This window comes from Carettochelys insculpta, chromosome 1 (assembly GCF_033958435.1).
Source record: "Carettochelys insculpta isolate YL-2023 chromosome 1, ASM3395843v1, whole genome shotgun sequence".
Lineage (NCBI taxonomy): Eukaryota > Metazoa > Chordata > Testudines > Carettochelyidae > Carettochelys > Carettochelys insculpta.
Genome location: NC_134137.1, coordinates 352,521,768 through 352,546,631, shown reverse-complemented (window position 1 = coordinate 352,546,631; position 24,864 = coordinate 352,521,768). Strand labels below are relative to the sequence as shown.

General features: G+C 45.9%; 1 protein-coding gene across 1 annotated transcript in view; it reads left to right on the top strand.

Annotated features, from left to right (window-relative positions):
* HBP1 (HMG-box transcription factor 1) overlaps positions 1-24,864 on the top strand; it is a 41,782-nt gene that overhangs the window by 3,236 nt on the left and 13,682 nt on the right. Inside the window, exons 2-9 of the mRNA XM_075016396.1 lie at positions 4,304-4,496; positions 10,858-11,092; positions 12,310-12,442; positions 13,248-13,359; positions 13,447-13,556; positions 17,069-17,225; positions 18,482-18,626; positions 24,332-24,658. Of these exons, the coding sequence (XP_074872497.1) occupies positions 4,304-4,496; positions 10,858-11,092; positions 12,310-12,442; positions 13,248-13,359; positions 13,447-13,556; positions 17,069-17,225; positions 18,482-18,626; positions 24,332-24,658 (1,412 nt within the window). The remainder of the gene's footprint in view (positions 1-4,303; positions 4,497-10,857; positions 11,093-12,309; positions 12,443-13,247; positions 13,360-13,446; positions 13,557-17,068; positions 17,226-18,481; positions 18,627-24,331; positions 24,659-24,864) is intronic.

The window sequence follows — 24,864 nt, the reverse complement described above, 5'->3', positions numbered from 1 at the left end:
AAGTATTTGTACATTTTCATAGGTGTATGACCCAATTAATAATTTTATAAATTGTCATTTTTTTAAACATGAATAGCTCAACTAATTTTTGCAGATTTTCTATAGTTTTTCATGTCTTTGTTGAACAAAGAAAATAGCTGTTATTACCATGTTGCACTACAAATGTGTACATTTAGCAATACAGTAAACCATCGAAATGCACCATTTCGAGATACACTTAACTTGCATTAAGGTGACTCAAGCACAACTCAAAATCCTGCTCCTCCCAGCCCTGGCTCAAACCGTGTGGCCCTGGTTCAAGGTTGTGCCCCTCTCCCCGCCGCCCCCCCAGCTTTGCTCAGCACTTGCACATGGCTCTGACTCGCTGCCCTTCACACATGGCTCCAGTTCAAACCCACTCCCCCCCACCCCAGTTCACTGCCCAAGCATGGCTCTGGGTCATCACCCCCCAAGCCCAACTCAACCCACCTGCCCCAATTATCCCCCCACCACCACGCACAGCCCCGGTTTAAACCCCCCCCCCCCCAGCTCACCATCCAAGCATTGCACTAGCTCAACTGCCCCCTCCCATGCAGCTCTGCCCCAACTCCACCTTCCGCCTCCCTCACCACTGCCCCCGGGCAGCCCCAACACACCCCAGACCTAACCCTCCCCAACTGCCCCCCCCCCAAACCTAAGGACTTAAGTTTCAAAAGCAGCTCCAGGTGCTCTTGCTTCTTCCCTGGCTGCAAAACGTGCATTCCACCAGGGAAAAAAAGCCGCTCCCTGACTTAGGCAAAATTCAAGTTACATGAAGGCGTGTGGCAATGCAACCCTCACATAAATTGAGACATTACTGTACATTTATCACAAAGATTTTTGAGCATGAACTGTATTAAAAAATCTGTACTCTGAGGCTAATTATTATTTATTCCTTGATGCTTTTCAGGAGAGAAAAAGATGTATGATACCCAAATCAGACTTGAACTTGGACCCCTGTTTGTCTGTCTTATTTATAGAAGGTGTTTCTAGACTTTTGCATACAGAGTGATTTTTGTCAGAGTAAAGTTGTTGAGAGCTGGAAATACCAACTCATTTACTGTCTGAAAAATGTCTTCCCCATCTCAAGATGTGCCCTCTACAGATTATATTGGTTATGGCTTTGAATTTATTAGGTAAACCAGGACAGCTATTTTATGAACTTAAGATTTGTTTTAGAGAAATATTTTCTCTATGGAGCAGGTAGTTTAGTCATTTTGGCATGGACAGAAAAATCCAAGGAGGAGAGGAAAAAAGAAAGAAAACCTCAAGGAAAAAGTAGGGCGCACAAGGGACAGCAAAACTAGGTGGAATGGATGAAAAAAGAGCATGGACAGAAAAGAAGCAAGAAAACCTCAAGAATGGATAGGGTTCTGGTTTGTTGCATTCTCTTCCCCACTACCCCATGAAGGGTCAGACCCAATTGGTGGTGGAATCAAAAAGCCTGAATGGAAAATTGAGGAAGGGAATAGGGTTGATAAAGTAAAAATGACATGCTGCATGTGGCATTTAGATGATATATATGTAAATAATACACTTTCTTCATTTCACTATGTAGTCTTCTGGAGAATCCCCAAAGCTCTGTTAGAACAAATTCTCCTTTCATCCATACAATTCTGAGTAATTAGATTAGATTATAATTAGATTATAACTGAGTTGGAAAATATGAATGTATAGCTCAACAAATTTGAAGTGATGGCAAAATGTTGATTAGGAGACTTGAGTCAAACTATCACCTAATACTAGACATAACTAGATTGACAAGGCAAGTATTCTGAAACAATTCTTTGCCACAGTAGATGATTTCCACTAGGGATATTAAAGTTTTATCAGTGCACCAGTAAGCCTCATCCTGAATGGATGAGGCTTAAAGCTTATGGGTAACAAGTACAGGCTGGAGCAGCCCGCCACTTGCAATGGGTGGGGGATTGTTCCAGCCTCACAGGGCCACTGAAGGCGAAGGTGCTTCAGCTGGTCTGGAATGACTCCGTGGATGGGATAGCCAAGGAGGCCACTTGAGGCCAGCTGAGCTAGAGAGGTGCCCCCCTCCCTCGCTGTGCACAGGAGGTGCTTCAGCCAGGCTGGAGGGTCCTTGCCCCACAGTGCACACGTGGCTGCTGTGCACAGAGGCTGCTCTGGTGCATCGTGAATAGGTGTGCAACTAACCCAGCCAGAGCAGCCGTGGCCCACAGCTGGGAAGGGGGGAACCACTCCAGTGCACCCGTTTAATTGGTTAAACCTAGTGTAAACTGGTTAACCAATTAAATGGGATTTTACATCTCTAATTTTCATGGAACCCACCCCTTTTTGTAGCTCAGTTTGCCTTTACTGAACTAAAATATGTTGTGCAGCTATCTGCCAGGAGCCAGGAAAGGGGGCTGGGGTGGAGCACTTGCTACTTACATGTTCTGTTCATTCTTTGTGGGGTAATTGGCAGTAGCGCTGTCCAAAGCCTGAATACAGAACTAGGTGGATGTTGGGTTGTCCTGGTGTAGTGGTTCTTATGTTCTCACATGCAGCATGGAGGCATACATGTCTTTCCCTTAATTAGTATTACTTCACCATCCTTTTTGTTAAGTATGTGTAAGGCCATTAGAAGTCCTGTCTCATCTCATTAGACGTCTCCTCATCTTGAAATGACACAGATACTACATAGAAACGGAGAGGTAGCCATGTTAGTCTGTATTCAAACAAGCAAGTCGTGTAGCACCTTAAAGACTAACAAAATGATTTATTAGGTTAGGTGATGAGCTTTCGTGGGGCACACCCACTTCTTCAGATCTGGAGATATGCAGTACAGTACTAATGGTTTTATAACAGAGAGATCTCCAAAAAGTTGAAATACAATCTGACAAATCAGATACATAGGACTGAAAGGAGGAGGTGAAGTTGCAAGGGAGGAGGGGAGTGAAATGCTAAGTGTCCTGCCTGAGATCCCTGCGAAACTCATAGTGGGAAGCTGTCTTTGTAATGCATGAGTTAATTGCTATCTCTATTAAGGTCAAGCCTGGACATCTCGAATTTGAGCATAAGCTGTAGTTCATACATTTCGCATTGTAATCTGCTGTTACAGTCTCTTTGTTGTAAAATGCATATTCTCAGCTACTACAGTAATATGAATAATAACAGCAATGGTGAGGAATACTCATGGCAACAAAAGTGCCTCTGTTGTCATGTGTCTACATTTATGACTTTGTAGACATGCCAAAACTGGCCATAAATGAAAATATATCAAGTCTCTCATAATTTCATTTGGGTACCAGAGATCTGTTTAGTAGTTTGTTTGGGGGAGATTTTTAGAGGAACAAATGTGAGAATTAGGCTTAATTGTTCTGTGTACCTTTGAAAATCTCCCATATTCTTGTATTTTATTTTTTATATTGTGATAGCAAGTCAGGGCTCCATTGTGCTAAGTACTATATATAATAAATAAACGACTTAGCCCTAAGAGTATACAATCTAAAAGACAGGGTAGATGAAACAAGTCAGGGGAGGGTAAGGTAACAAAAATAGGCTCTTTAAGCACAGACTTGCTGTGTGCATAATTGATTGCCAGTGAGTTGCAGTAATCTCAATACCACCTGCCTAACCATTATCAGATAGCAGTTTTCTATAGGCATAGAGCACAGGGGAGATAGTTTAACTTCTTAATAGATTATTCTTCAAAATATTTCAGTGCATTAACTGCATATTCAGACTTCTGAATAGATTATTCTTCCAAAATCTCAAAGATGGGGGCGCACATTGGGTTGTCTCTTGGGATTTTCGTGATCAGTTTTCCATCTCTTTGTATTCTGCCTGTTGTAAAAGACTCATGATTACCATTTTTTCATTGATACTTTTTAAAAGTAGCTGTGAATTTCGGTCACAGTGGCTTTAGATGATCATTAACTGAGACACTGGTAAATACAGCAAATTATTATGGCTAAAATAGGTTTTCTGTTCTTTAGGAAATAGCAATTGTTCAGAATAATGACCTTTTTGTCAGATTTGATACTAACATTTAGTCTAAAATATTCCTTTTCTTATATGTCTGAGAGCACTATGATTTTAAGAAATGAAGAAATCAAGCTGTCAGCCTAATTAAAATATGTAATGATAGTTACTAAAATTGGCTTTTTGTTCTGCACTATAATTAAGCATTTTGGTAATACAAAAATAGATGGAAGTAATGGATAAGATTTTAGATAAGGGAGTGCTTGGTAATAAGATAACTTGTACGTGGAGCCACATAACACACTCAGTATTTCACAATTTTTATGTACATCATTTTGTATTTTCAAAGTCAGAAAATTTGGAGCATCCTAACATGGTGTGGGAAGTGAAGACAAATCAAATGGCTAATGCAGTCCAGAAACTCCTGTTTGTAGTGGACAAGAGAAGTTCAGGAATTAATGAGTCATTGGAGTTACTGAAATGTAATGAGAACCTGCCATCTTCTCCTGGATATGCATCCTCTGATGAGCACATGGAGCTTGGTAAGGAATTTAATAACTTTCTAAAAATTGCATAAAAGGACCTGTTCTGTAGTTGCTCCATATGAGAAATTCCGATTGAAATTTATGCAAGTTACACACATGGAGTAACAGTATAATCACAGAATTTTGCTCTTTCCAGAGATATACTTAAGTTTTTTATTCATGTAGTGCAGGAAGTATTTATGGCACAATGTATCATTCTGTCTTACAGTCCTGAGTCACAATAGCTACGTCTACACGTGAACGCTACATCGAAGTAGCTTATTTCGATGTAGCGACATCGAAATAGGCTATTTCGATGAATAACATATACACGTCCTCCAGGGCTGGCAACGTCGACGTTGGGCAGCACCACATCGAAATAGGCGCTGCGAGGGAACGTCTACATGCCAAAGTAGCGCACATCGAAATAAGGGTGCCAGGAACAGCTGCGGACAGGGTCACAGGGCGGACTAGCGCTTCCGGGGCACCAGCTAGCCGCTCCCTTAAAGGGCCCCTCCCAGACACACGCAGCCTGCACAGCACGCGGTCTGCAGAGCCATAGGCACGCACACCTCGAGCGACGCAGTCACGGACCCCCAGCAGCAGCAGCCAGAGGTCCACACAGCCACCCCTGCAGGAGCAGTGCTCACCCTGCTCAATGCCATGCAGGAGGCAGCTGAGCACATCCTTGCCACAGAGGAGGAGCTGCCCGCAGGGGAGGAGGACTCAACCCCCAACCCTGCAGCACCCCGCCACCCCCCGCCGTCGCACACACCGCTGGCTGTGGAGCTACCCCACCAGCACCGACTGGTGGGAGCAGCTGGTGCTCGGAGAGTGGGACGACGACCGCTGGCTCCAGAACTTTCGCGTGAGCCGGCAGACATTTCTGGAGCTATGCCAGTGGCTCACCCCCGCACTGAGGCACCAGGACACCGCCATGCGGCGTGCCCTCAGCGTCGAGAAGCGGGTCAGCATCGCTGTCTGGAAGCTGGCCACTCCAGACAGCTACCGATCCGTGGGGCAGCAGTTTGGCGTCGGCAAGGCCACCGTCGGGGCTGTCCTCATGGAGGTAAGAGGACCCACGGGGGCGGGGAGGGGAGGCAGCCCTGGCAGGGGAGGGCCTCACACACCCTGCACACCCCTCATTGGTGCTCTCCCTTGTGCTTCCCCTGCAGGTCGTCTGCGCCATCAACACCCTGCTCCTCCACAGGCTCATGAGGCTTGGGGACCCGGATGCTGCCGTCGCGGGCTTTGCCACGCTGGGCTTCCCCAATTGCTTCAGGGCTCTGGATGGGACTCACATCCCCATCCATGCCCTGGAACACAGTGGAGGACGCTACATAAACAGGAAGGGCTACCACTCAGTGGTCCTCCAGGCCTTGGTGGACAGCCGGGGCCGTTTCCTGGACATTTACGTGGGCTGGCCTGGCAGCACCCACGACGCCTGGGTATTCTGGAACTCGGGCCTGTGCCGCCGGCTGGAGTCGGGGACCTACATCCCCCAGTGGGAGATCCCTGTGGGGGACACCACCATGCCCCTCTGCGTCATCGCAGATGCGGCATACCGCCTCCGGCCCTGGCTCATGCACCCTTACACGGGCCATCTGTCTGCCAGCCAGGAGCGCTTCAACCAGCGCCTGAACCACGCGCGCCAGGTGGTGGAGCGCACATTTGGGCGCCTCAAAGGGCGCTGGAGGTGTCTCCTCACCCGCCTTGATGTGGACCCCACCAACATCCCCCAGATTGTGGGTGCGTGCAGCACCCTACACAACCTGGTGGAGAGCAAGGGGGAGGCCTTCTTTCAGGGCTGGGCTGTGGAGGCCGGCAGGGCTGATGTGCAGCCACCCGCTGCCCCCAGTCGCCAGGTGGACCCCGAAGGGACCCGGCTCCGGGAGGCCCTGCGGGCCCAGTTCGATGAGGCCACGGGGTGAATGCTGGCAGGCCCCTCACTGTACCCCCCCCCCAATCCTCCACAACACTCCCTGCCCCTATGCCCACACCACAGAGCACCCAAGAGCACACCCCCCCACTTTTCTTGTAAAAATAAAAGCAGACAGTTGTTTGTCAACTCAAACATCTTTACTAGAACTCTTTATTATTATTATTATTATTATTATTATTATGAACAAAACAAACTAACTACGTACAGGGGAAATCTAACTGATAAATATATATACATTATAAAAATAGGGATAACATGAAAGGGGAAGACAAGGAAGGGGAGAACTATTTATATGGGGGGGCAAGGATCAGCATAGTAACGGGTCAAATATACAAACTATTTACAACAAAATAACAATAAACTGGGGGGGGGAATATATACAAAGGGGGGGGGGGACGTCCTGGGCCACATGCACCTACAGTCCAGCGCTGGGGGTGGGCAGCCGGGATCCCCGCCTCGGCCGCAGCCCTGGCCGGGGCTGGCTGGGGGCCGGGCGGACCGGGAGATACGGCCGGCGGGTGTCAGCTGGCCCCAGGTCCCCCTCGGCGGAATGGCCCTCGGTGGTGGTGCGACGGCGGACGGCGCAGCGGCTGGAGCCAGCGGCTGGAGCAGCAGGTGGAGCAGGCAGGGCGGGCGCTGCGGCAGCCGGCGCAGCCTGGGGGGCCAGGGAGTCCGCGATGCAGTTGAGGGTCCGCATATAGGCCCCCCATGCTTCCTGGCGCTAGGCCAGCGCTCGCTCCTGCAGCTGGAGGTGGCGTTCCTCCACCTGCAGCAGCTGCTCGGAGACCTCCAGCTGCCAGCAGTGGAGGGCCAGCAGCTGGGGGTCCATCGCCTTCAGCTGCTGGTGCTGGGTCCGCTGTCTTCCCTGCTGTGGGGCCGGTCGGTCCTCCGCCGAGGGGCTGGCCTGGAGTGATGGCCCCGGAGGGCTTTCCGGGACCACTGACGCCTCACCGGTGCTCTCCGGTCCTTCCGATGGTGCAGCTGCGGAACACAGGAAGGGGGGGAAGAAGAGTGGAGACAGGTGTTAGTGTGGGCCCTGAGCCGTGGCCCTTGTCCCCCCACCCCTGTGCTGCAGGTTTCCCATCCCCGTCCCCGGGAGATGCTGCTGTGATGGGGTTCAGGGGTCCCCCTGCACTGCACCCCGTCTGCTGGCGGGAGTGACTCTCACTCAGCAGGTATGACAGGAGGTTTATTAGGCAACAGATGCCCAGTTTCTCCCAGAAGCAACAGTACAGCAGTCAGAGACAGTCCTTCCAACCTGTCCTGGGGAGAAGACCCCAAGGGGTGCCCCTCTGGGGTGTAGCGTTCCCCCTCCTCAGGCTGGCTGCCTTCTAGCTCTCCCTTCCCTAGCCTCCGACTGCCGCCCCCGATTCAAACCCAGCTCGGCTCTTCCCTCCTCTTTGTTCAGGGCAGAGGTGTAACCTGCCAGTTTTAGCCCCAGGATCATCCTTAGCCACTGAGAACTATTCAGCTTGTTTCTCATATCTAGCCTGAGTCTCGCATGTGCACTCCCCCCACTCCATCACTTGCTGCTGCTGCTGCTGGGTGTCCCGCCACCTCCCCCCGGGGGACCCTAGAGGTTCCGCTCCCCCCTGCCCCAGGGATGGGGCATGGCACTGTCGTGCTGGGGGAGACAGGGGCTGATGCACTCTTCTGAGGGGCATGCCACTGCTGTCCTTGGGGCCATGGTCATCTGGGCATGTGGAGGGCCCTGGTCATATCTATTACCCCTGCCCCTCAACCCCGGGGGTGTACAGCAGGGAGGGTACATACCTGACGGTCCATTCCCATGGTCGGGGGACACCTGGTGGGTGGACGCCTGGCTGGAGCTCCTGGATGGGAGGATGATGTGGAGGCTGGCATCACTGGAGGAGGAGTCCCTCTCCTCCTCCTCCTCCGGTGCCCCGGGGGTGGGCTCCTGGGGGGGCCCCCAGGGTGCGGGGCTTGCCTCCGGGGCTTGCTGGGGCTCGTCGGCTGAGGTACCAAGAGTGGCCAGAGGGGAGGAGGTGTGCCAGGGGCCCAGGATGTCCCTGAGCTCCCTGTAGAAGCAAATGACGGGCGCGGCCCCAGATCGGCCGGTCGCATCCCGGGCCCGGGCGTAACCCTGCCGCAGCTCCTTCACTTTACTCTGGACATGATCCGGAGTGTGGGCAGGGTGACCCCGGGCGGCCAGGCCCTCGGCCAGCCGAGCGAACACATCCGCGTTCCGCCTCTTGCTCCCCATTACCTGGAGCATCTCCTCCTCGCTCCAGAGCCCCAGCAGGTCCCGAAGCTCGGCCTCCGTCCAGGAGGGGCCCCGCTGCCGCTTCCCCGCCTGGCTGCTGGGCTGGGAGCCCTGGCTCCCCTTGGGGGGGGGGTCCCCTGTGGGCACTTGGGGGGCTGCCATGTGGCCATCGCAGCTGGGGTGCCTATCTGTGGTGGCTGAGGGACGTGCAGGCTGGCCACGTGTCTGGGCTGCTGCCTGCATGTTCTCTCAGCTTCCTGTACAGGAAGGGAGGGGGCGGGGAGCTTTAAGGGGCCGCTCCACGCGGCCACCATCGAGCTCAGGGGCTGGAGAGAGCGTCTCTCAACCTCTCAGCTGATGGCCGCCATGGAGGACCCCGCAATTTCGATGTTGCGGGGTGCGCAACGACTACACATTCCCTACTTCAACGTTGAACGTCGAAGTAGGGCACTATTCCCATCCCCTCATGGGGTTAGCGACTTCGACGTCTCGCCGCCTAACGTCGATGTTAACTTCGAAATAGCGCCCGACGCGTGTAGCGGTGACGGGCGCTATTTTGAAGTTGGTGCCGCTACTTCGAAGTAGCGTGCACGTGTAGACGCGGCTAATGCCTGTTTAGCTCATCCGCAGCTCCTGCCCTTTAACATACAAGCAGGTGTTGACAGAAAATTGCTTTCAGAAGGTTGGGCTGCAAATTTCTTTTCACAACTTCCCATGAAGTTCTTGTTATTGGTGGAGAAGTATTTCATCTCCCAGGTGTATTTATTTCTGCTCTTTGGACCAAGTTCGAATGCAGATTCTGACTTAGAGGAACCACCTAGTTTCAGTGCTGTCATTCTCAAAAAGCAGCAAATAAATAATTGATAAATATGTAATCAGTAAAATACTCACATGTCATATGAAGGTAAATAGTAACATGAAATACAAAAGTGTCACTAAGTTACACAGGGGTAGAGTAAACCCTCAAGTTACGTGGGGATTGTGTTTCTGCAACCCCCATGTAACTGGAATTTTCATGCAAGTTGAGGAGAGACAGGAGCCAGGCTGCTGCCTGGTTCCTGGCTCCTCTGGGCTTGCAGCAGCCAGGAAACGGCTGGTTAGTTTCCTGGTTCCCAGAGTGGCAGGGAGCTGGGAACCAGGGGGCAGTCTGGTTCCTGTCTCCCCAGCACTTGCAGGCCCTGGGAAACTGACCAACAGATGGCTTGTCAGTTTCCAGGGTCCTGCAAGTGGTGGGGAGCTGGGAACCAGGCAGCAGTCTGGCTCCGAGCTCCCTTCCTCTTGCAGAGCTGGGAAGCTGAGCAGGGCAGCAGCCTTGGTCACTCTCCTGGCTCCAGCCAGTGGAGAAGAGCTGAAAATCAGGGGCAGTCTGGCTCCCTGCTCCCCTCCACTCTTTGGAGGCGGGAAACTAACCAGGGCTGCTGCCCTGCTCAGTTTCCCAGCTCTACAAGCGGAGAGGAGACAAGAGCCAGTCTACTGCCTGGTTCCCAGTTCCCTGCCATTCTGGGGATCAGGAAACTACTGCTGTCAGAGTGGCAACCAAGAGTCAGGCTGCTGCCCCTTGTAGGAAACCTGTCCTGTCAGAGGTGGCAAGAGTCAGGCTGCTGCCCCTGAAAGTAGCGGTTTCCCTGCTCCTGTCAGGGACAGCAGCCTGAGTCTCTGTTCCCTCGCATTAACCCAAGACATGCAACTTGGTTGCATGTGTCTTGAAGGTTTAATGTGGGAAATTTTGATGGAAATAGCTCCGGATATTTATCGTTTTGTTGAGGCTTTTCTGTAAAGCACAGGAACTGTAATGTAAAAATACACAGTGACTTAAGGTACTGATTTATCAGGCCTGGACTGATGCTGGGTCTTTTCCCCTAAATGTTATTCTAATTAAAAATACTGCATTTGCTGTCAGAACCATATTTGTATGTATTTGTTTGTGCTCTTAACTTGATCTTTGAAAGGATCTATACAGTTTCAATTTTTTATTAAAGTTGTTGCTTAAGTAAAAATAGGAGTTCAGAGAGGCATTCTGTGGTGCAGCCTTATATGAGTAATACAGATGTGACAGAGGGATTTGAGAAGCACAAATAATTGCTATTTAGAAGGTTTTTTTAAAGTTACTTTGTCCCTTTTCTTTTTATTCACCCTGGTTTTTTTTATCTGCTGTTTATTAAGTAAAATTCAGCCATCAAAATAAATATGATTTCTTGTGCACTTGTTTGTAGACGATCTTCCAGAACTACAGGCTGTTCAGATTGATTCTACCCCAGCTGCACTCTTTCAGCTTGGAACAGATGTTTCTCATCAGGAATATTCAAGGACTTCATGGAACCAGCATACCTCAAATAGCAATTCAGAAAGTGATTTTTCTTGTGAGAATGGGGTGAACTGGTTGACAGAACTGGCAAACATAGCCACTAGTCCACAGAGTCCTCTCATGCAGTGTTCTTTTTATAACAGGTACAGGTATTCATTTTAGTGTTTTTAGTTTTAAAATATGTAACATTTATGTTGTTACAAATATTTCCTTTTTTCTCAGAGACCTGTCTCTCCCAACTGAAGTTCTGGGACTTTCCTGTTTTTAACCTTTCCTTGATCTTCCAATTCCTGCATGGTAGCCTTATTCCTTTTCCATCATACAGTATGGGACACCCCTTAGAACCTATTGCTACACCTTCATAATTGTCTGGGTGGGATGAAGTCGAACAGTGCTGAGCAATCTCTCACCATAAAGAGATTATAATATACTCAGCTGCTGTATGAGCAACTGTAGGTATATCCGTACTGCAATCAGGAGGTATGATTGCAGCATGTATAGACATTCCCAGACATGCCTGAGTACATCTACATGTGCTGCAGTCTTACCTCCCAGTTGTTCTGTAGATATAATTTGTGTCCAAAGCAGGGGAAGCACCACAAGAGCCACCCAGACTTGTGGTGAAGGTTGCTTAGATTGAACCGGCTCTGCAGGCTTAGTTGGAGTCTGGGGTGTTGGCTTGTTTCTTGTGTCTTTCTGGCCTATGCAATCCCAGTTCTTCTACATATGACTTTGGGAGTGAAGCAGCAGAACAACTATGGCAATATGTTGTATTTTAGGGTAACTTTTCCTTGTTTGGATAAGGAAAAATCTCTTCATTTTCAAAAACTTTCTGCATTGTTGTTGTTGTTGCCATGCATCCTGGTTGTATTAGCAATTGGTTGAAATGCTAAGGAAAGATATGGACCAAAGTCATAATTACTGAAGAAAAACTGTAAAGAATTGTGTGATGGAAGCGTGAAAACGTTTTATGAGTTATGGTGGATGATGTGGCCTTTGGAGCAGAGATTGTCTAGTGGCTGCATTTATAGAAGCTCTGGATCCAAGTTAAATCACTAATATCAGCATAAACGTATCCTAAAAATGTGCTAAATGTCTGCCTAATGTCGATGTTGTGGTGTAATGACCAATTCAGCTGTGTGCAATAGAAAACCGGGGGGTAGGGGTCTGTCCAGATGTAAAATGTAAACACAGGCAAGATGTTTATGCACAAAGTTTAGCTGTAGGCAAAGAGTACTCTTTTGGATTGAAATTCATATATGAAAAAAAAATTAACATAAGAGCCTTTTAGTCTGATACTAGCAATCTTCTGATGCCAAAAACTTAAGTTTTATTTTAATAAAATATTTTTTTATTGTAGATCATCTCCTGTTCATATAATAGCAACAAGCAAAAGTTTACATTCCTATGCACGTCCTCCACCAGGATCCTCAAAAAGTGATCCCAGCTTCACTGAGCATCACTTAGATGAAATACGAGCGAGACACGAAAGAGTGAGTTGTCCTGAAATGTTTGTTAAATTATGTGAAGAATCAGAACAGGCAGACAAAAGTTTTGAGAAACAGAAGAAAGTACAAGAGTGTAAATGTATACATTCCTAAAATCATTCCTACTGTAAGCTAGATTCATTGTTATCATTATTTATTTTAAGCATCAGCTTGGTGGTTGTACACGGTACAACGATAAGTTTTTTTATCCAAAGAGATTACAATCTAAAAGGCATACATAGTAGGTGTACTAGTACATGCAGAGGAGGAAATAATAAGTTATTTTATTTTTCACTTACACATGTTGATATCGTGAAAGAAGCAATTTCCCAGACTTTTAAAGATACTGACAAAGAGCCAGCCTCAACATCATGCTCTCCTTTGCCATGTGTGTTTCTTGGGTCTGACTTCCGTCTTTGGGTCTGATCCTGTCCCTACCAAATTCATTGACAAAACTGTCATTGGCTTTAATGGAACAGTATGATGCCCTGAAGACTGACAGCACATTTAGCCACATTGTGGGATGATGGGTTACATTTGGTATTGGAAAAGTGTTCCCTGTAGCTGACTGAAGACAGGAGTTGAAGGGTTTTGCAGAGAAACATATCTAGACCTTGGCCAACTCTGGTTCTTCAGATGATGAGCATAAAATTTGAGCACTGGTTCAGATTTGCTTCCCTTGAGCTATTATATCCCTATTTGCAGGGAGTCCTCATTTTACAGTCCTCAGCTTGTAGTCATGCCTAAATATTTTGAGGATTGGCCTTAAAGATATTTGCTAAATCATTTTTATGTTTTTGTTTTCTGATAGACAAGTAGTGAATCGGAGTCTGGCGTTTTCTGTATGTCGTCACTGTCAGACGATGATGATCTAGGATGGTGCCACTCTTGGCCTCCAACTGTTTGGCACTGTTTTTTAAAAGGTAAAATAGCTTTCAGTGTAGGATCTTTTTTAATAATAGGTCCTTCTTTTGAGAGAGACTTACTGACCTTTTCTTTTCAAATATCAGGCACACGTTTATGCTTTCACAAAGGACACAACAAAGAATGGGAGGACATTGAAGATTTTGTTAGATCTGAAGGTTATGAAAATGAAGATGATCTAATGGGTACTTGCAAGGTAGTCCTTTAATGTTACCGAATCCTTTGCAGTAACCATGACATAGTCATAGTGCTTATGTTGTGTGTAATATTATCCACATCTTTACTTGTTGTATCCAGAGGCTTCCTTTTCAAGTAGATGCAACTGTGTATTCTGCTTAGGTGCCTGTGTCTAGCACGTGATAGATGGTGTTACCAGTTTTGCCCATTATTTTGGTGTATGTTAATTTATTAGGGTTACTCTTACGGGTTTGGGGACAGGTGATAATTTTATCACTGTGCTGCTTGTATTTCTTGTGTTCTCATGTGGAGCTTTATTTCTCCCTCTTGCCAATTCTCTCCCAATGGAGCTACCCTGCAGGATCTAAGTTCACCAGGATTGTGTTCTTCCTAGCCTAGAATCAGGGGAGCACAAATACCCACACTTGCTACCAAAACATATCTGATAGGGCCAGTTAATCAGCATGCACAAGCTGACCACTTATATGTCCCTGGTCTCAGCAGGCTGGGTTGCATAACAGGGCTCGATGGGCTAGGTTTAAACAGCATTTTAAGCTGTTACCCTCATATGTCCCCAGATTCAGCACCACCCTAGTTCCATTTTCACACTACAACTGTTTTGCTGGTAACCTACTTGATGGGCAAACCCCACAAGCTTTTTGAGTGCTACAGGGATCTTTAGCTTAGGTGCAAAGAGCATTGTTGCAGAGTGAATGGGAAAGCCAAAACAACACCTCTAAAAAGGGGTGGGGGAAGAGAGAGAGAGAAAAAAGCAATCTGCTTATCTGTGAAAGTTCTTTATTTCCAGGTAGTAGCCATACAAGGGGAGTTAAACAAACAAAACAGTTCCAGTATTAAATCTAGGTTAAATCTGAGTACAAATGTTAGGGCTAGCAAACCATAGCTGATCACATAAGGCAGGGTGAGGAGGCTATCCCAGGAGAAAGAGAAAAAGAGAGAGAGAAGCAGATCATGTCACCAGTCTGTGAAGCTTGATGTGATCAGGTTGCCAGATGGCGATAGTAGCTGGGGTCCAGACTGTTAGACAGAGAGCAGAGCCCCCAGCATGATCAGTGTGGAGAAGATGAAATCCTAGTGGAACTGATACAGAGTTTAGACGCAGGCATCAGAACACTTTACTTGGGCATGAGGAGGAGCTTTTGTAGGGGAAAAACCATGGTTCAAGAAGGAACACTAGAATACTCCTTTGAAGCATCTGTTTGCTCATAAACCAATCCAGAGTTGTTCTGTTTAAGCTAGACAATGGAAACTGATTGTTCCTGGCTATGGGTGGTGTTCCTTAGAGGATGCTCATCATGCAGTTAGGCAGTTTCAGTGTTTTGGATACAGATAGAGGATTTATTACTAAAATTGGTCTAATAATTACTGATCTGGGTGTGGACAGGTGTGTATTCATTAGTGTCCAAAGCAGAGATTTCCCACCAGACTGTGCTCCCCTGCTTTCTGTATCCCAGAATTGAGTGCAATCTGCACTTTTCTCCGTTCGGCATGCTAATGAAAAACATGAGCCCACCTTGTCGTGGTGAGTGGGCTTGTATGTTCCAATGAACCCAAGAGCAATGCCATAGGGAACAGGGTCACCTAAGGTGGCACTGTCAAAGGGGAGGGTTGAGACAAAGAATTGTCCTAAAAGTCCTCAACGGCGGAACAGGCAGGGGATAGGAAGGGCGATGCTACAATGGCTGTGAAGGTGTGTGAAGGCTGCAGTGGACAGGAGACTCCTAGTTGTTGTGGATCCACCATGCCATTGCACCTGAGCCTTCTAGCCATCAAGAACCGCTTGGTGGCTGCACTGCAACTGTCCCTGCAACCCCTGGGCATTTGCACGACTGATCCGTGGTTATCCGTATACACATTTATGAACAGTGATGCCATTACTACATTTTCTAGAGTAGATGCACACTTTGTTAGGGCAGTCCTGCAATTGTTGTACAGGTAGACTCTGAGCTCCATCTCCTGAGATAGGTGCTGATTTGAATCCCCTCAGCGTAATACCAGACTGCATCTACTCAAAGAAGAAAAAACTGTTACTTGCTGTCACTGTGTGTCTCCCAGCTGTGATGCTGATGTGCGTTCCATGAGCCATGCTTCACACCCTCTGCCTTAGAGTCCAACCTTGGCTTGTAGTGTGAAGAAATTGAAGGGGGGTCGAAGTGGGGCCATCTCGTACAGCCAGGGGAGGAGCTTTCAGGTGTGGCATATGCACCTTCCCTCCCCCTCGGGAATTGCTAGGCAAAATTCTGCAGCTCTCATGGAATATGTGGACACACCTAAGTGTAATACAGATCTGCATCACATATCAAAGTACCACAGCTGCAGTAAGCAACCATTTCCTGAAAAGTATGCATATTGAATCTCCCCAGTACTCATCTCTATAATGCAGGGACGGGGAACCTTTTTGGGTTGGGGGCAACTGACCCACAGAAAAATCAGTCAGGCTGTGTGCAAAAAAGAGGCAAAAACCTCACAGACATGAACCCCAACTGATCAGCAGGAAAAAAGTATTCACCTCAGTAATGCGGGGAGAAACTTTCAGGGCTTTCCCCCAAGGCCAGATTAGCTCTTCTGGGGGCCCAGGGCTATTAGATTTTGTGGTGCTCCCTATCTGGGATGAGGCCAAAAACAAGGGGTTTTGTTGGTGGGTGAGATCTGCTGGGGAGCAGCGTGGAGGTGCAAGGTTTAAGTCAGTGGTGAAGTACAAAGGGGGAGAGGGTGTGGTGTCGTGATGGGAAGTAGGATGCAGAAGTGGACTGGGTGGGAGGTAGGGTGCAGGAGTGGGCTGGGAGTGAGGAAAGGTACAGGAGCAGCCTGTGGAGATTGTATGGGCAGGGTGCAAAGGTGGGGTAGAGGTGCAGGGTCTATGTGGGAGTGTGTGGAAGGGAATGTGGGAGGGTGTGCTGGGTCAGTACAGGAGAGGGGTGCTGAAGGGGGCAGGGGATGTGGGCACAGTTGGTTCAGTGCCTCTCTACTGCCAGACACCACTCCCATTAGCCAGGTTGCCTGGCCAGAGGGAACAAGGGGGGTGGAGCCTGCATGCCAGTGCAGGGAACAGAGCTTTCCTGCGCTGTCATTCCTAGCACAGAGCTGCTTCTTCCCTTCTTCTAGGCAGAGTCTTTGTACTTAATGTGGCTAGTGATGTGCCTTGATTCAGCCTGCTCAATGGCAGCTCCCCTCTACCATCCCCCTGCCCACACAGTGGGGAGTTGGTGCTGGCTCTCCAGCCTTGGATTGCTCTGCTGCATAGAGTGGTTGGGAGCTCCGAGCTTCACGGGCCAGATCAAGGCAAGCCGCTGGCCGCCTTGGTAGGTTTCTCATCCCTGCTGTAGTGTCTGAACACCTGAATGTAAAACAACTGAACAGAATACCAATAGATGTATTCTGCTTGTTGCAGTCTCTTATTACCTTGTGGGGTTCTTTAGCCCTTTGTCTGCTGGCGTTTCTCAGTATGGTATTGCAGCATCTACAATGTTAAATTTTTCAGAAAAATCTGAAGCAAATATATGTTTCCAGGGCTATGGTTCTGGTGGTTTGAAGCTGATATCTCACGAAGAAAGCATTTCTTTTGGTGAGTCAGTACTGAAGTTGACATTTGATCCTGGTACAGTGGAAGATGGATTGCTTACTGTAGAATGCCGCTTGGATCACCCATTTTATGTTAAAAATAAAGGTAAGAATAACAAAACTCCAGGAATTAAGGAATAAATTCTTATAAGAAAGTATCTGTAAATCTCATAACCATCTCCCAAAGTAGTTGCAAGCAGCAATATTTTCCAGTCATGTTACTCTAAATCTGGTTAAAGGAAACACTGAAATTTGAGAAAAAAGAGGGAAAATAAACACTATTTACACTTTCTAAATGTGATACTTAAAGTTGATAAAATATTTACTTCCAGTGGTAACAGAGAGAAATCCGTGCTAGTCTATATGCTATCAAAACAATAAAGCACTCCAGTAGCACTTTAAAGACTAACAGAATAATTTATTAGGTGATGAGCTTTTGTGGGACAGATGTACTTCTTCAGACCATAGCCATACCAGAACAGACTCAATATTTAAGGCACAGAGAACCAAAAATAGTAATCATGGTGGACAAATCAGAAAAAAAAAATTTTTTTTCTTTTTTCTTTTTTTTTTTTTTTGACAATTTTTTTTCTGATTTGTCCACCATGATTACTATTTTTGGTTCTCTGTGCCTTAAATATTGAGTCTGTTCTGGTATGGCTATGGTCTGAAGAAGTGTGTCTGTCCCATGAAAGCTCATCACCTAATAAATTATTTTGTTAGTCTTTAAAGTGTTACTGGACTGCTTTTTTCTTTTCAAACTTCCAGTGGTGCCTCTGGCCCTGGGGCAAGGTGGGAGGTGGGGAACAGCTCCGTGTCCCGCAAGGTTCCGAGCCCAGGGCAGGAAGGGTGGGGCCAAGGGCATTTGGCCCTCAGTGCCTTGGCCACAGCAGTGGGGTCGTCTTTCCCTCCCTGCCCCCCCAAACCTCGTCAAGCTGCTTGCAGCATTGCTGCTGGGGCATTTCAAGGATGACCAGAGCTCCCACTGCTACTTCAGCAGCAGCGGCTGGGGACCCACTGAAATGCCACACTTGGAGGCAGTTACCCCCTTTCCTTCCCTCTGTCGGTGGGCCTGATTACTTGTTTTGGTTTTCTGTTTTTTCCTACAATAAATAGCTGGTGAATGAGGTAAAATGAACTATACTGCATCAGTAATTACACAAGTAGAAGTTGTGATTCTGCTTTTGGGAAAACTTAAGTCGAAGCTGTATCTGAGCTATTATTTCAAAATCAGTTTTGGGAAGCACAGTTTTCTTTTGTGCAGACTGCTGGGTTGGACTGGCAGTGATTGATCTTTGCCAAGACATCAGAGTTATAGCTTACTCAGCTGTTTGTCTAATCTAATTTTTTTTACCCCTGCAGGCTGGTCGTCTTTCTATCCAAGCTTGACTGTGGTTCAGCATGGCATTCCCTGCTGTGAAATGCATGTTGGAGATATATGTCTACCTCCAGGACATCCTGATGCCATTAACTTTGATGATTCAGGTGTTTTTGATACATTTAAAAGGTAACCTCTGGATAAAATGGCTTCATTGCTTTTCTCTGACAGTTTTATACAAAAGGAAAGTTCCCTTAATCTTTGGACACATAAATCTACCAGTATGTGAAAGATGTGCTCCAAGAAGGGAGAGAATGCAAATGGCCGTTTTGAAGATTACTAATGAGGCACTGAAATGCATATTCAGCACCTCATTGGCGTGCTGCCGGCCCCGCCTCTTCGAAATTGACATTTTTCGCTGTTGTGCGGCTTGTCCAGATGGGGGTCCTTTTCGAAAGGACCGTGGGAACTTCAAAATTCCATTATTCCTATCAGCAGAATAGGGATTTCGAAGTTGGCAGGGTCCTTTTGAAAAGGACCCCCATCCGGACGAGCCGTGTGGCAGCAAAATGCAGCAATTTTGAAGAGCTGTGGCCAGTGGCATGCTAATGAGGTGCTGAATATGCATTTCAGCGCCTCATTAGTAATCTTCGAAATGGCCATTTTGAAGATTTGTGCTAGTGTAGACATAGCCATGATGGTACAAGGTATGAATAGGACAGAAAGACTTCAGACTAAATATCAGAAAACCTTTGTGATGGTGAAATCTGTTAGAATATAAAATAGTCTCACTTAAGTAAGTGTTGGCCAACCCCATTGCTTGTGATATTTCAGATAAGACCAGAAAATATACTGTATGAAACAGTCCCACTGTGGATAGGGCAGTTGGCTGGGCTGGGCTGGATAATTTAATATTTGCTGTTACACGGTGTATTAGGTGGCAGTTGGGGATGTACTTTATATTCAGCCCTGTGTTTAACCAGCTGAGCAGTTCCCTAGTAACCAAAAAACCAACCACTATGACATAGTTTTATTGTTCCTTGAAGAGATTTTTGAGGGTTCTGGAATTTGTTATCCCCTTTCCAATGTATTTCAGAGAGAAAATAATTTTAATCATAATGATTGTCCCACACTTCTTCCTCCTTAATTTCTGTAGCTGATTTGAATGCTATTTTTATTCTCATTAAAAAAGCAGCTTCCCTTTGAGCAGTAAGTTATGGTCCAATGATCACTTTGAATTTTCAGTTTCTGTTGGCAGTATTAAAGCTTCCTGTTCCGTGTTCTTTATAGCAGAAGGGCTGAGTTTTAGGGCACCTCTTAACTCTCTTCTGGGTTAGTGGGCAGTGATCAATCCAGCTCAGTGTCTATTTATTGCTTCTATACTAGATGCAATAAAAAGAACTACTGAGCACTCTACTGTCAACTCTGGTACTCCACCAAAATAAGAAGAGTAAGTGGAGTTGACAGGAGAGCTTCAGAAGTTGACTTCTTGCTTAAGCAGACCTAAGTACTTCAACTTTAGCCATGTTATTCATAGAGGGTGTGTCTATGTGGGCACAAATCTTCGAAATAGCCATGCTAATGGCCATTTTGAAGATTACTAATGAGGCGCTGAATTGAATATTCAGCACCTCATTAGCATTAGGACGCTTCCGGCTGCGGCACTTCGAAAGCGCACGGCTCCACACGGCTTCACAGGGGTCCTTTTCGAAAGGACCCCACACCTTTCGAAATCCCCGTATCCTGATCAGTGATAAGCTTTTGAAGCGCTGCGGCTGGAAGTGTCCTAATGCTAATGAGGTGCTGAATATTCAGTTCAGCACCTCATTAGTAATCTTCAGAATATGGCTATGTCGAAGATATGTGCCCGTGTAGACACAGCCATAGCGAAGTTGTATAACTCAGGTCAACAGCTTGTGGAAGTATAAACAAGGCCTGAAATGACCATTGGGATTGTTGTGGATGAAGGAAGCATAAAATACTGCCTGTCTCCTGCGTGGATGCTTAACGGCCCTGTCTTTGGGCAAAAGAAGTAGAGAGACCACAAAGCAATAGCTGCTGGCAACAGGGCAGACAATGTTAAAAACGAGATTCTCCAGCTGTGCTGGGAGAGGGAAGATGGGGAAGGAACAGGACCATTGGGAGATAGAAAGCTTCTGTCTACATTTCTTTGTCCCCCTTACAGCTAGCAAATTAGGCTGTCAGCTGCATACCATACCTTTTTGCCCTTTTGTAGTTCTTTGCTTTTCCAAGCAGATTTTGGACAATAACGAGGCCCCATCCCTGAGCACTAAAGGGAGAAAAGAAGTTGCCTGTATAGACAAGTGAGTCTCAGGATATCTGTCTGATACTACTTTGATCTGCTGTTGAGAGCAACACTTCCAGCCTGTATCTCAGCCAGGAAGTATAGGCAGGTCATGGAAAAATGCCCATCTCAAATTTAAAAATAAAACATCTGGGTTTTATGGGTTATGCACATTTTAAAGTCAGTTTTGTGGTACAGGTTGACCTTTTAGAGTGATATAATTCAATGACACCTTTTTAATTTTTTTAAAGGGCATGGTAACACACGGCATTTTAGCTATATATATTTTCCCAGCTATGATTAGATAAAGGCCCTAGTTCTTGAAGTAGTCTAAGCCATTAAGTGTGTCATGAACATGGTGGAATGCTCAGTGTTATAGCCATGTTGGTCCCGGGATATTAGAAGGAAAGGTGGATGAGGTAATATCTTTTTTTGGGACAGTTTTTATTCATGAGAGAGTCAAGCTTATTCAGAAATCGTCATGTCTGGTAAACTAACTCGGTGTCACTGTTAAATACAAGTTGGAGCAGATTGTTTAGCGTAAGTAGTGAGCACCCTAAATGCTCCTAGCAGATATGTGGGTGAAGGCAGGCCATCACTGCACTCTTCAATTAACTCATCAAGGAAAATGAAAAAAAGGCGAAAACACCACTTGTGGGTGAACACTTTTCAGAAAGCCATCATTTTATAACTGGCTTCTCAGTCCTCATCCTCAAAGGAAACCTGAATGACACTTTCAAAAGACAAGCTTGAGAGCTTACATTGATAACTTTGCTAGACTCTAAAAATCACGGACTGTACAGACACACTGGATTTATGGCTAATTACAGCAATTTATAACAAACTAACAGTCTTCCCCACCTGGTTCCGTTTTCCTATCTGTGACTGAGAGGGGCTAATGGGCCACTTCATCTTGAATGGTCACTTCAAATGTGTTAACTACTTATACTGTACAATCTTTTCCACCTTGTGTTTAGCAGTGACACTCTGGTTAGTTTCCCAGGCCTGAAGAAGAGTTGTGTGTAAGCTCATCTCTCTAAGGCTGTGTCTACGCTACAGAGTTTTGTCGACAAAACTCATTGGAGCATCCACGCTACAAATGCATTCTGTCGAGAAACTATTGACAAAATGCATTAGTTTTCTCGGGAGAGTTAAGTCTCTCCCATTCAAGGCAGAATGCCTCTGTCAGCTGATTCTGTCAACAACGAAAAATAGTGTAGACGTGGAGGGAAGCTCTCTGGCTTCCGGCTCTTGGACAGCCTTGTTTGCAGACCTTATGGTTGGCAGTTGTGTTGAGAAAGGGCTGGGCAGTCTGGCTGCTCTCTGTTTACAAAGGGCATTGACAGGGGAGCCTCTATTGGGTGTGGATGCATTCTGTTGACAGAGGTTCTGTTGGGAAATATGGCCCGACAGTAACTTCTGTCTACAAAACTCTAGTGTAGGCTCAGCCTAAGTGTACAGCTATGTTTGCACTTGATTAATAACCCCCTCCTCTGAATGAGAAAGATTTGCAACTGCAAGTAAAAGTGTGAACACTGCTCTGTTGGCAGGAGTGCTCTTCTGCTGACAAAGCAAAACGTCTTGTAGGGGATGGAATTATTTTATTGGCAAAACATTCACGCACATTGACTTCTAGCAATCAGGTGATGTTGACACTGCCTTGTTGCTAAAAGCTGCACAGTGCAGGTATCCTTTAAAAAATTGGTCCAATAAAAGATACTACCTCCTCTCTAATGGTGGAATGTTCACACTTCTGCCAGTAGAGGGTGGCAGATTATCATCTCTGAATTTAATCATGTACTGTATCAACTGAATTAAATCATTTATTTTATCTGTATTAATTTTTCAGTGTAAATTGCTATGTAAGTACAAAAGTATTTTACCTCAGTGCCTAAAGCAGTTGTTTGTGAAGATAGTGTTTATGATTTTAAGCCTCTGTGAGTGGTGTATTTTTATATTTGCTGTTAATATAAAAATTATAAGTGAAATATAAAGTTTTTTTCTGAAAGTTTTATGGTTGTGTTCTGCTTTTTATAATATTAAACCTACTGAAGCATATTGTGTGTAATAAACACGAAAATGAGTAGCACATTTCTATACAGTTCAGCCTTGCTTTCAGTGTAATTTTCAGCATAACATTTACTCTTACGTCACTACTGACTCTTCCATAATACCTGTTATATAAAATTATATACATATCTTAAATTCTGTGCTAAAGCTTCACATAAAATACAAGTGGGCTTAGCTAGGTTCAAATTGAAGTGAAAAAGTAAGTCTCCCAAATTTTGTGCACAAACCCTATTTTGTCCACTTACAACTTGAGACACCAGAATCAAAGGCCGTTCATAATGAATTGTACAGAAGAGATGTTAAAAATATGTTTAACTGTCCTTGCTGTGTTCCACTGGCTTGCTCATCTTAGTTCTTCCTCATTGGGATTTTGAGTAAGGCATGTACATTAGCGATGTATTAATCTAAGGTGCTATTTAAAAACAGCAACGAAGGGTCCTGTGGCACCTTATAGACTAACAGAAAAGTTTTGAGCATGAGCTTTCGTGAGCAAACACTCACTTTATCAGATGCTGGTCACGAAAGCTCATGCTCAAAACTTTTCTGTTAGTCTGTAAGGTGCCACAGGACCCTTCGTTGCTGTTACAGGTCCAGAGTAACACAGCTACCCCTCTGATATTTAAAAACACTTGATGACATGGTTGTAAAGAAAATCTTGAAAAGGTGAGCTGTTGCAGGGATCTTAGCCTATATTGGCTTACAGCCTCTGGCAGAATGAGCCATTAAAGTCTGGGGGACCAAGCCTGGCCCCACATGCTGCCATAGCAGACCAGCTCCTTATTACTGGGAGAGTGTGCTTTGGTGTTCTGTTAGTTTCTTTAGGATTGCCTCCAATTGGCAGGGATCCTATGTCCTCTGGCCTTCATTTTTCCTCTCTGGGTCACTTTAGGGTGAGGAAGTGATTGTACTCCCAAGTGCTATATTCACTCAAGGTTCTCAGATGAGTTGTCACCAAGAGCATTGACACCAGGCCTTGAGTTTAATCACCTGCTTTGAGATTTAACACAAACAAAAGCAGAAGGTGGAGTAAAGTCCAAGGTAGGTATGTTAATGGATGAGTCTGTCCTTGGCAGGTTGAGTGTTGGTTCCCTCACCATTTAATCAGTTACTGTGTTAAACTTAATGTTTAACCAGTTAACTAACTGAATGGGATTCTACATCCCTAGTCCAAAGCAGAAATAAAAGAAAATTGTTCCAAAATAAGGTGAAATGAGACCAGAACTACTGCTGAGATCCAAGGGGAGAGTCAGCAGTAAACGGAACATCCTACCACCACACAGTGGCACATCTACCAAAGTTGTTGACTAATCTCCATACTAAGTCCAGACTATACACAGCATGGTGGGATGTATGTACATTTTGGGTGATGCACAAGAACACTAGCAAGTTAATGGAATGGACTAGTGAAGCAACTAATTAGTCATTGCAGAGGGCTAAATATAGATTTAAAAAGCGTGAGCTGTAAATTCCCTTCTAATTCATTCACTTTGTAATCAAGGGATGTATATTTTCATTCCAGTTATGATTTTACACCAATGGATTCTTCTGCAGTTTATGTACTAAGCAGCATGGCTCGTCAACGTCGTGCTTCTTTATCGTGTGGAGGATCGGGCAGCCAAGACTTTGAGAGATCAGAATGCAGTAAAAATTACGTGTCTGATGGATCATCACAGCTCTCCTCCAGCTCTTTATGTAGTAGAGCTGGCAAAACCCACAGCTCAGGGACTGCAAGTAATATGAGTGCCACTTCTCCTAACAAATGCAAAAGACCGATGAATGCCTTCATGCTTTTTGCCAAAAAGTACAGAGTTGAATATACTCAGATGTATCCAGGGAAAGATAACAGGTAACAGTACTCACCTTCTTGTTTTTGACCATGTAAGCTAGCAAAGTTTGCAAGTCCCTTTTTAAAATTTATAGCAGGTTAAGTTTTGCAAGTGAAATGACTCTGTTTGATGTACCAAACTGAAAACTGTTCGTGTAAGGCCAAACTTAGAAGGTTTCAGTCCTCAGACTTGACAACCTGTATCAGGGCAGAAACGGTTTAATATG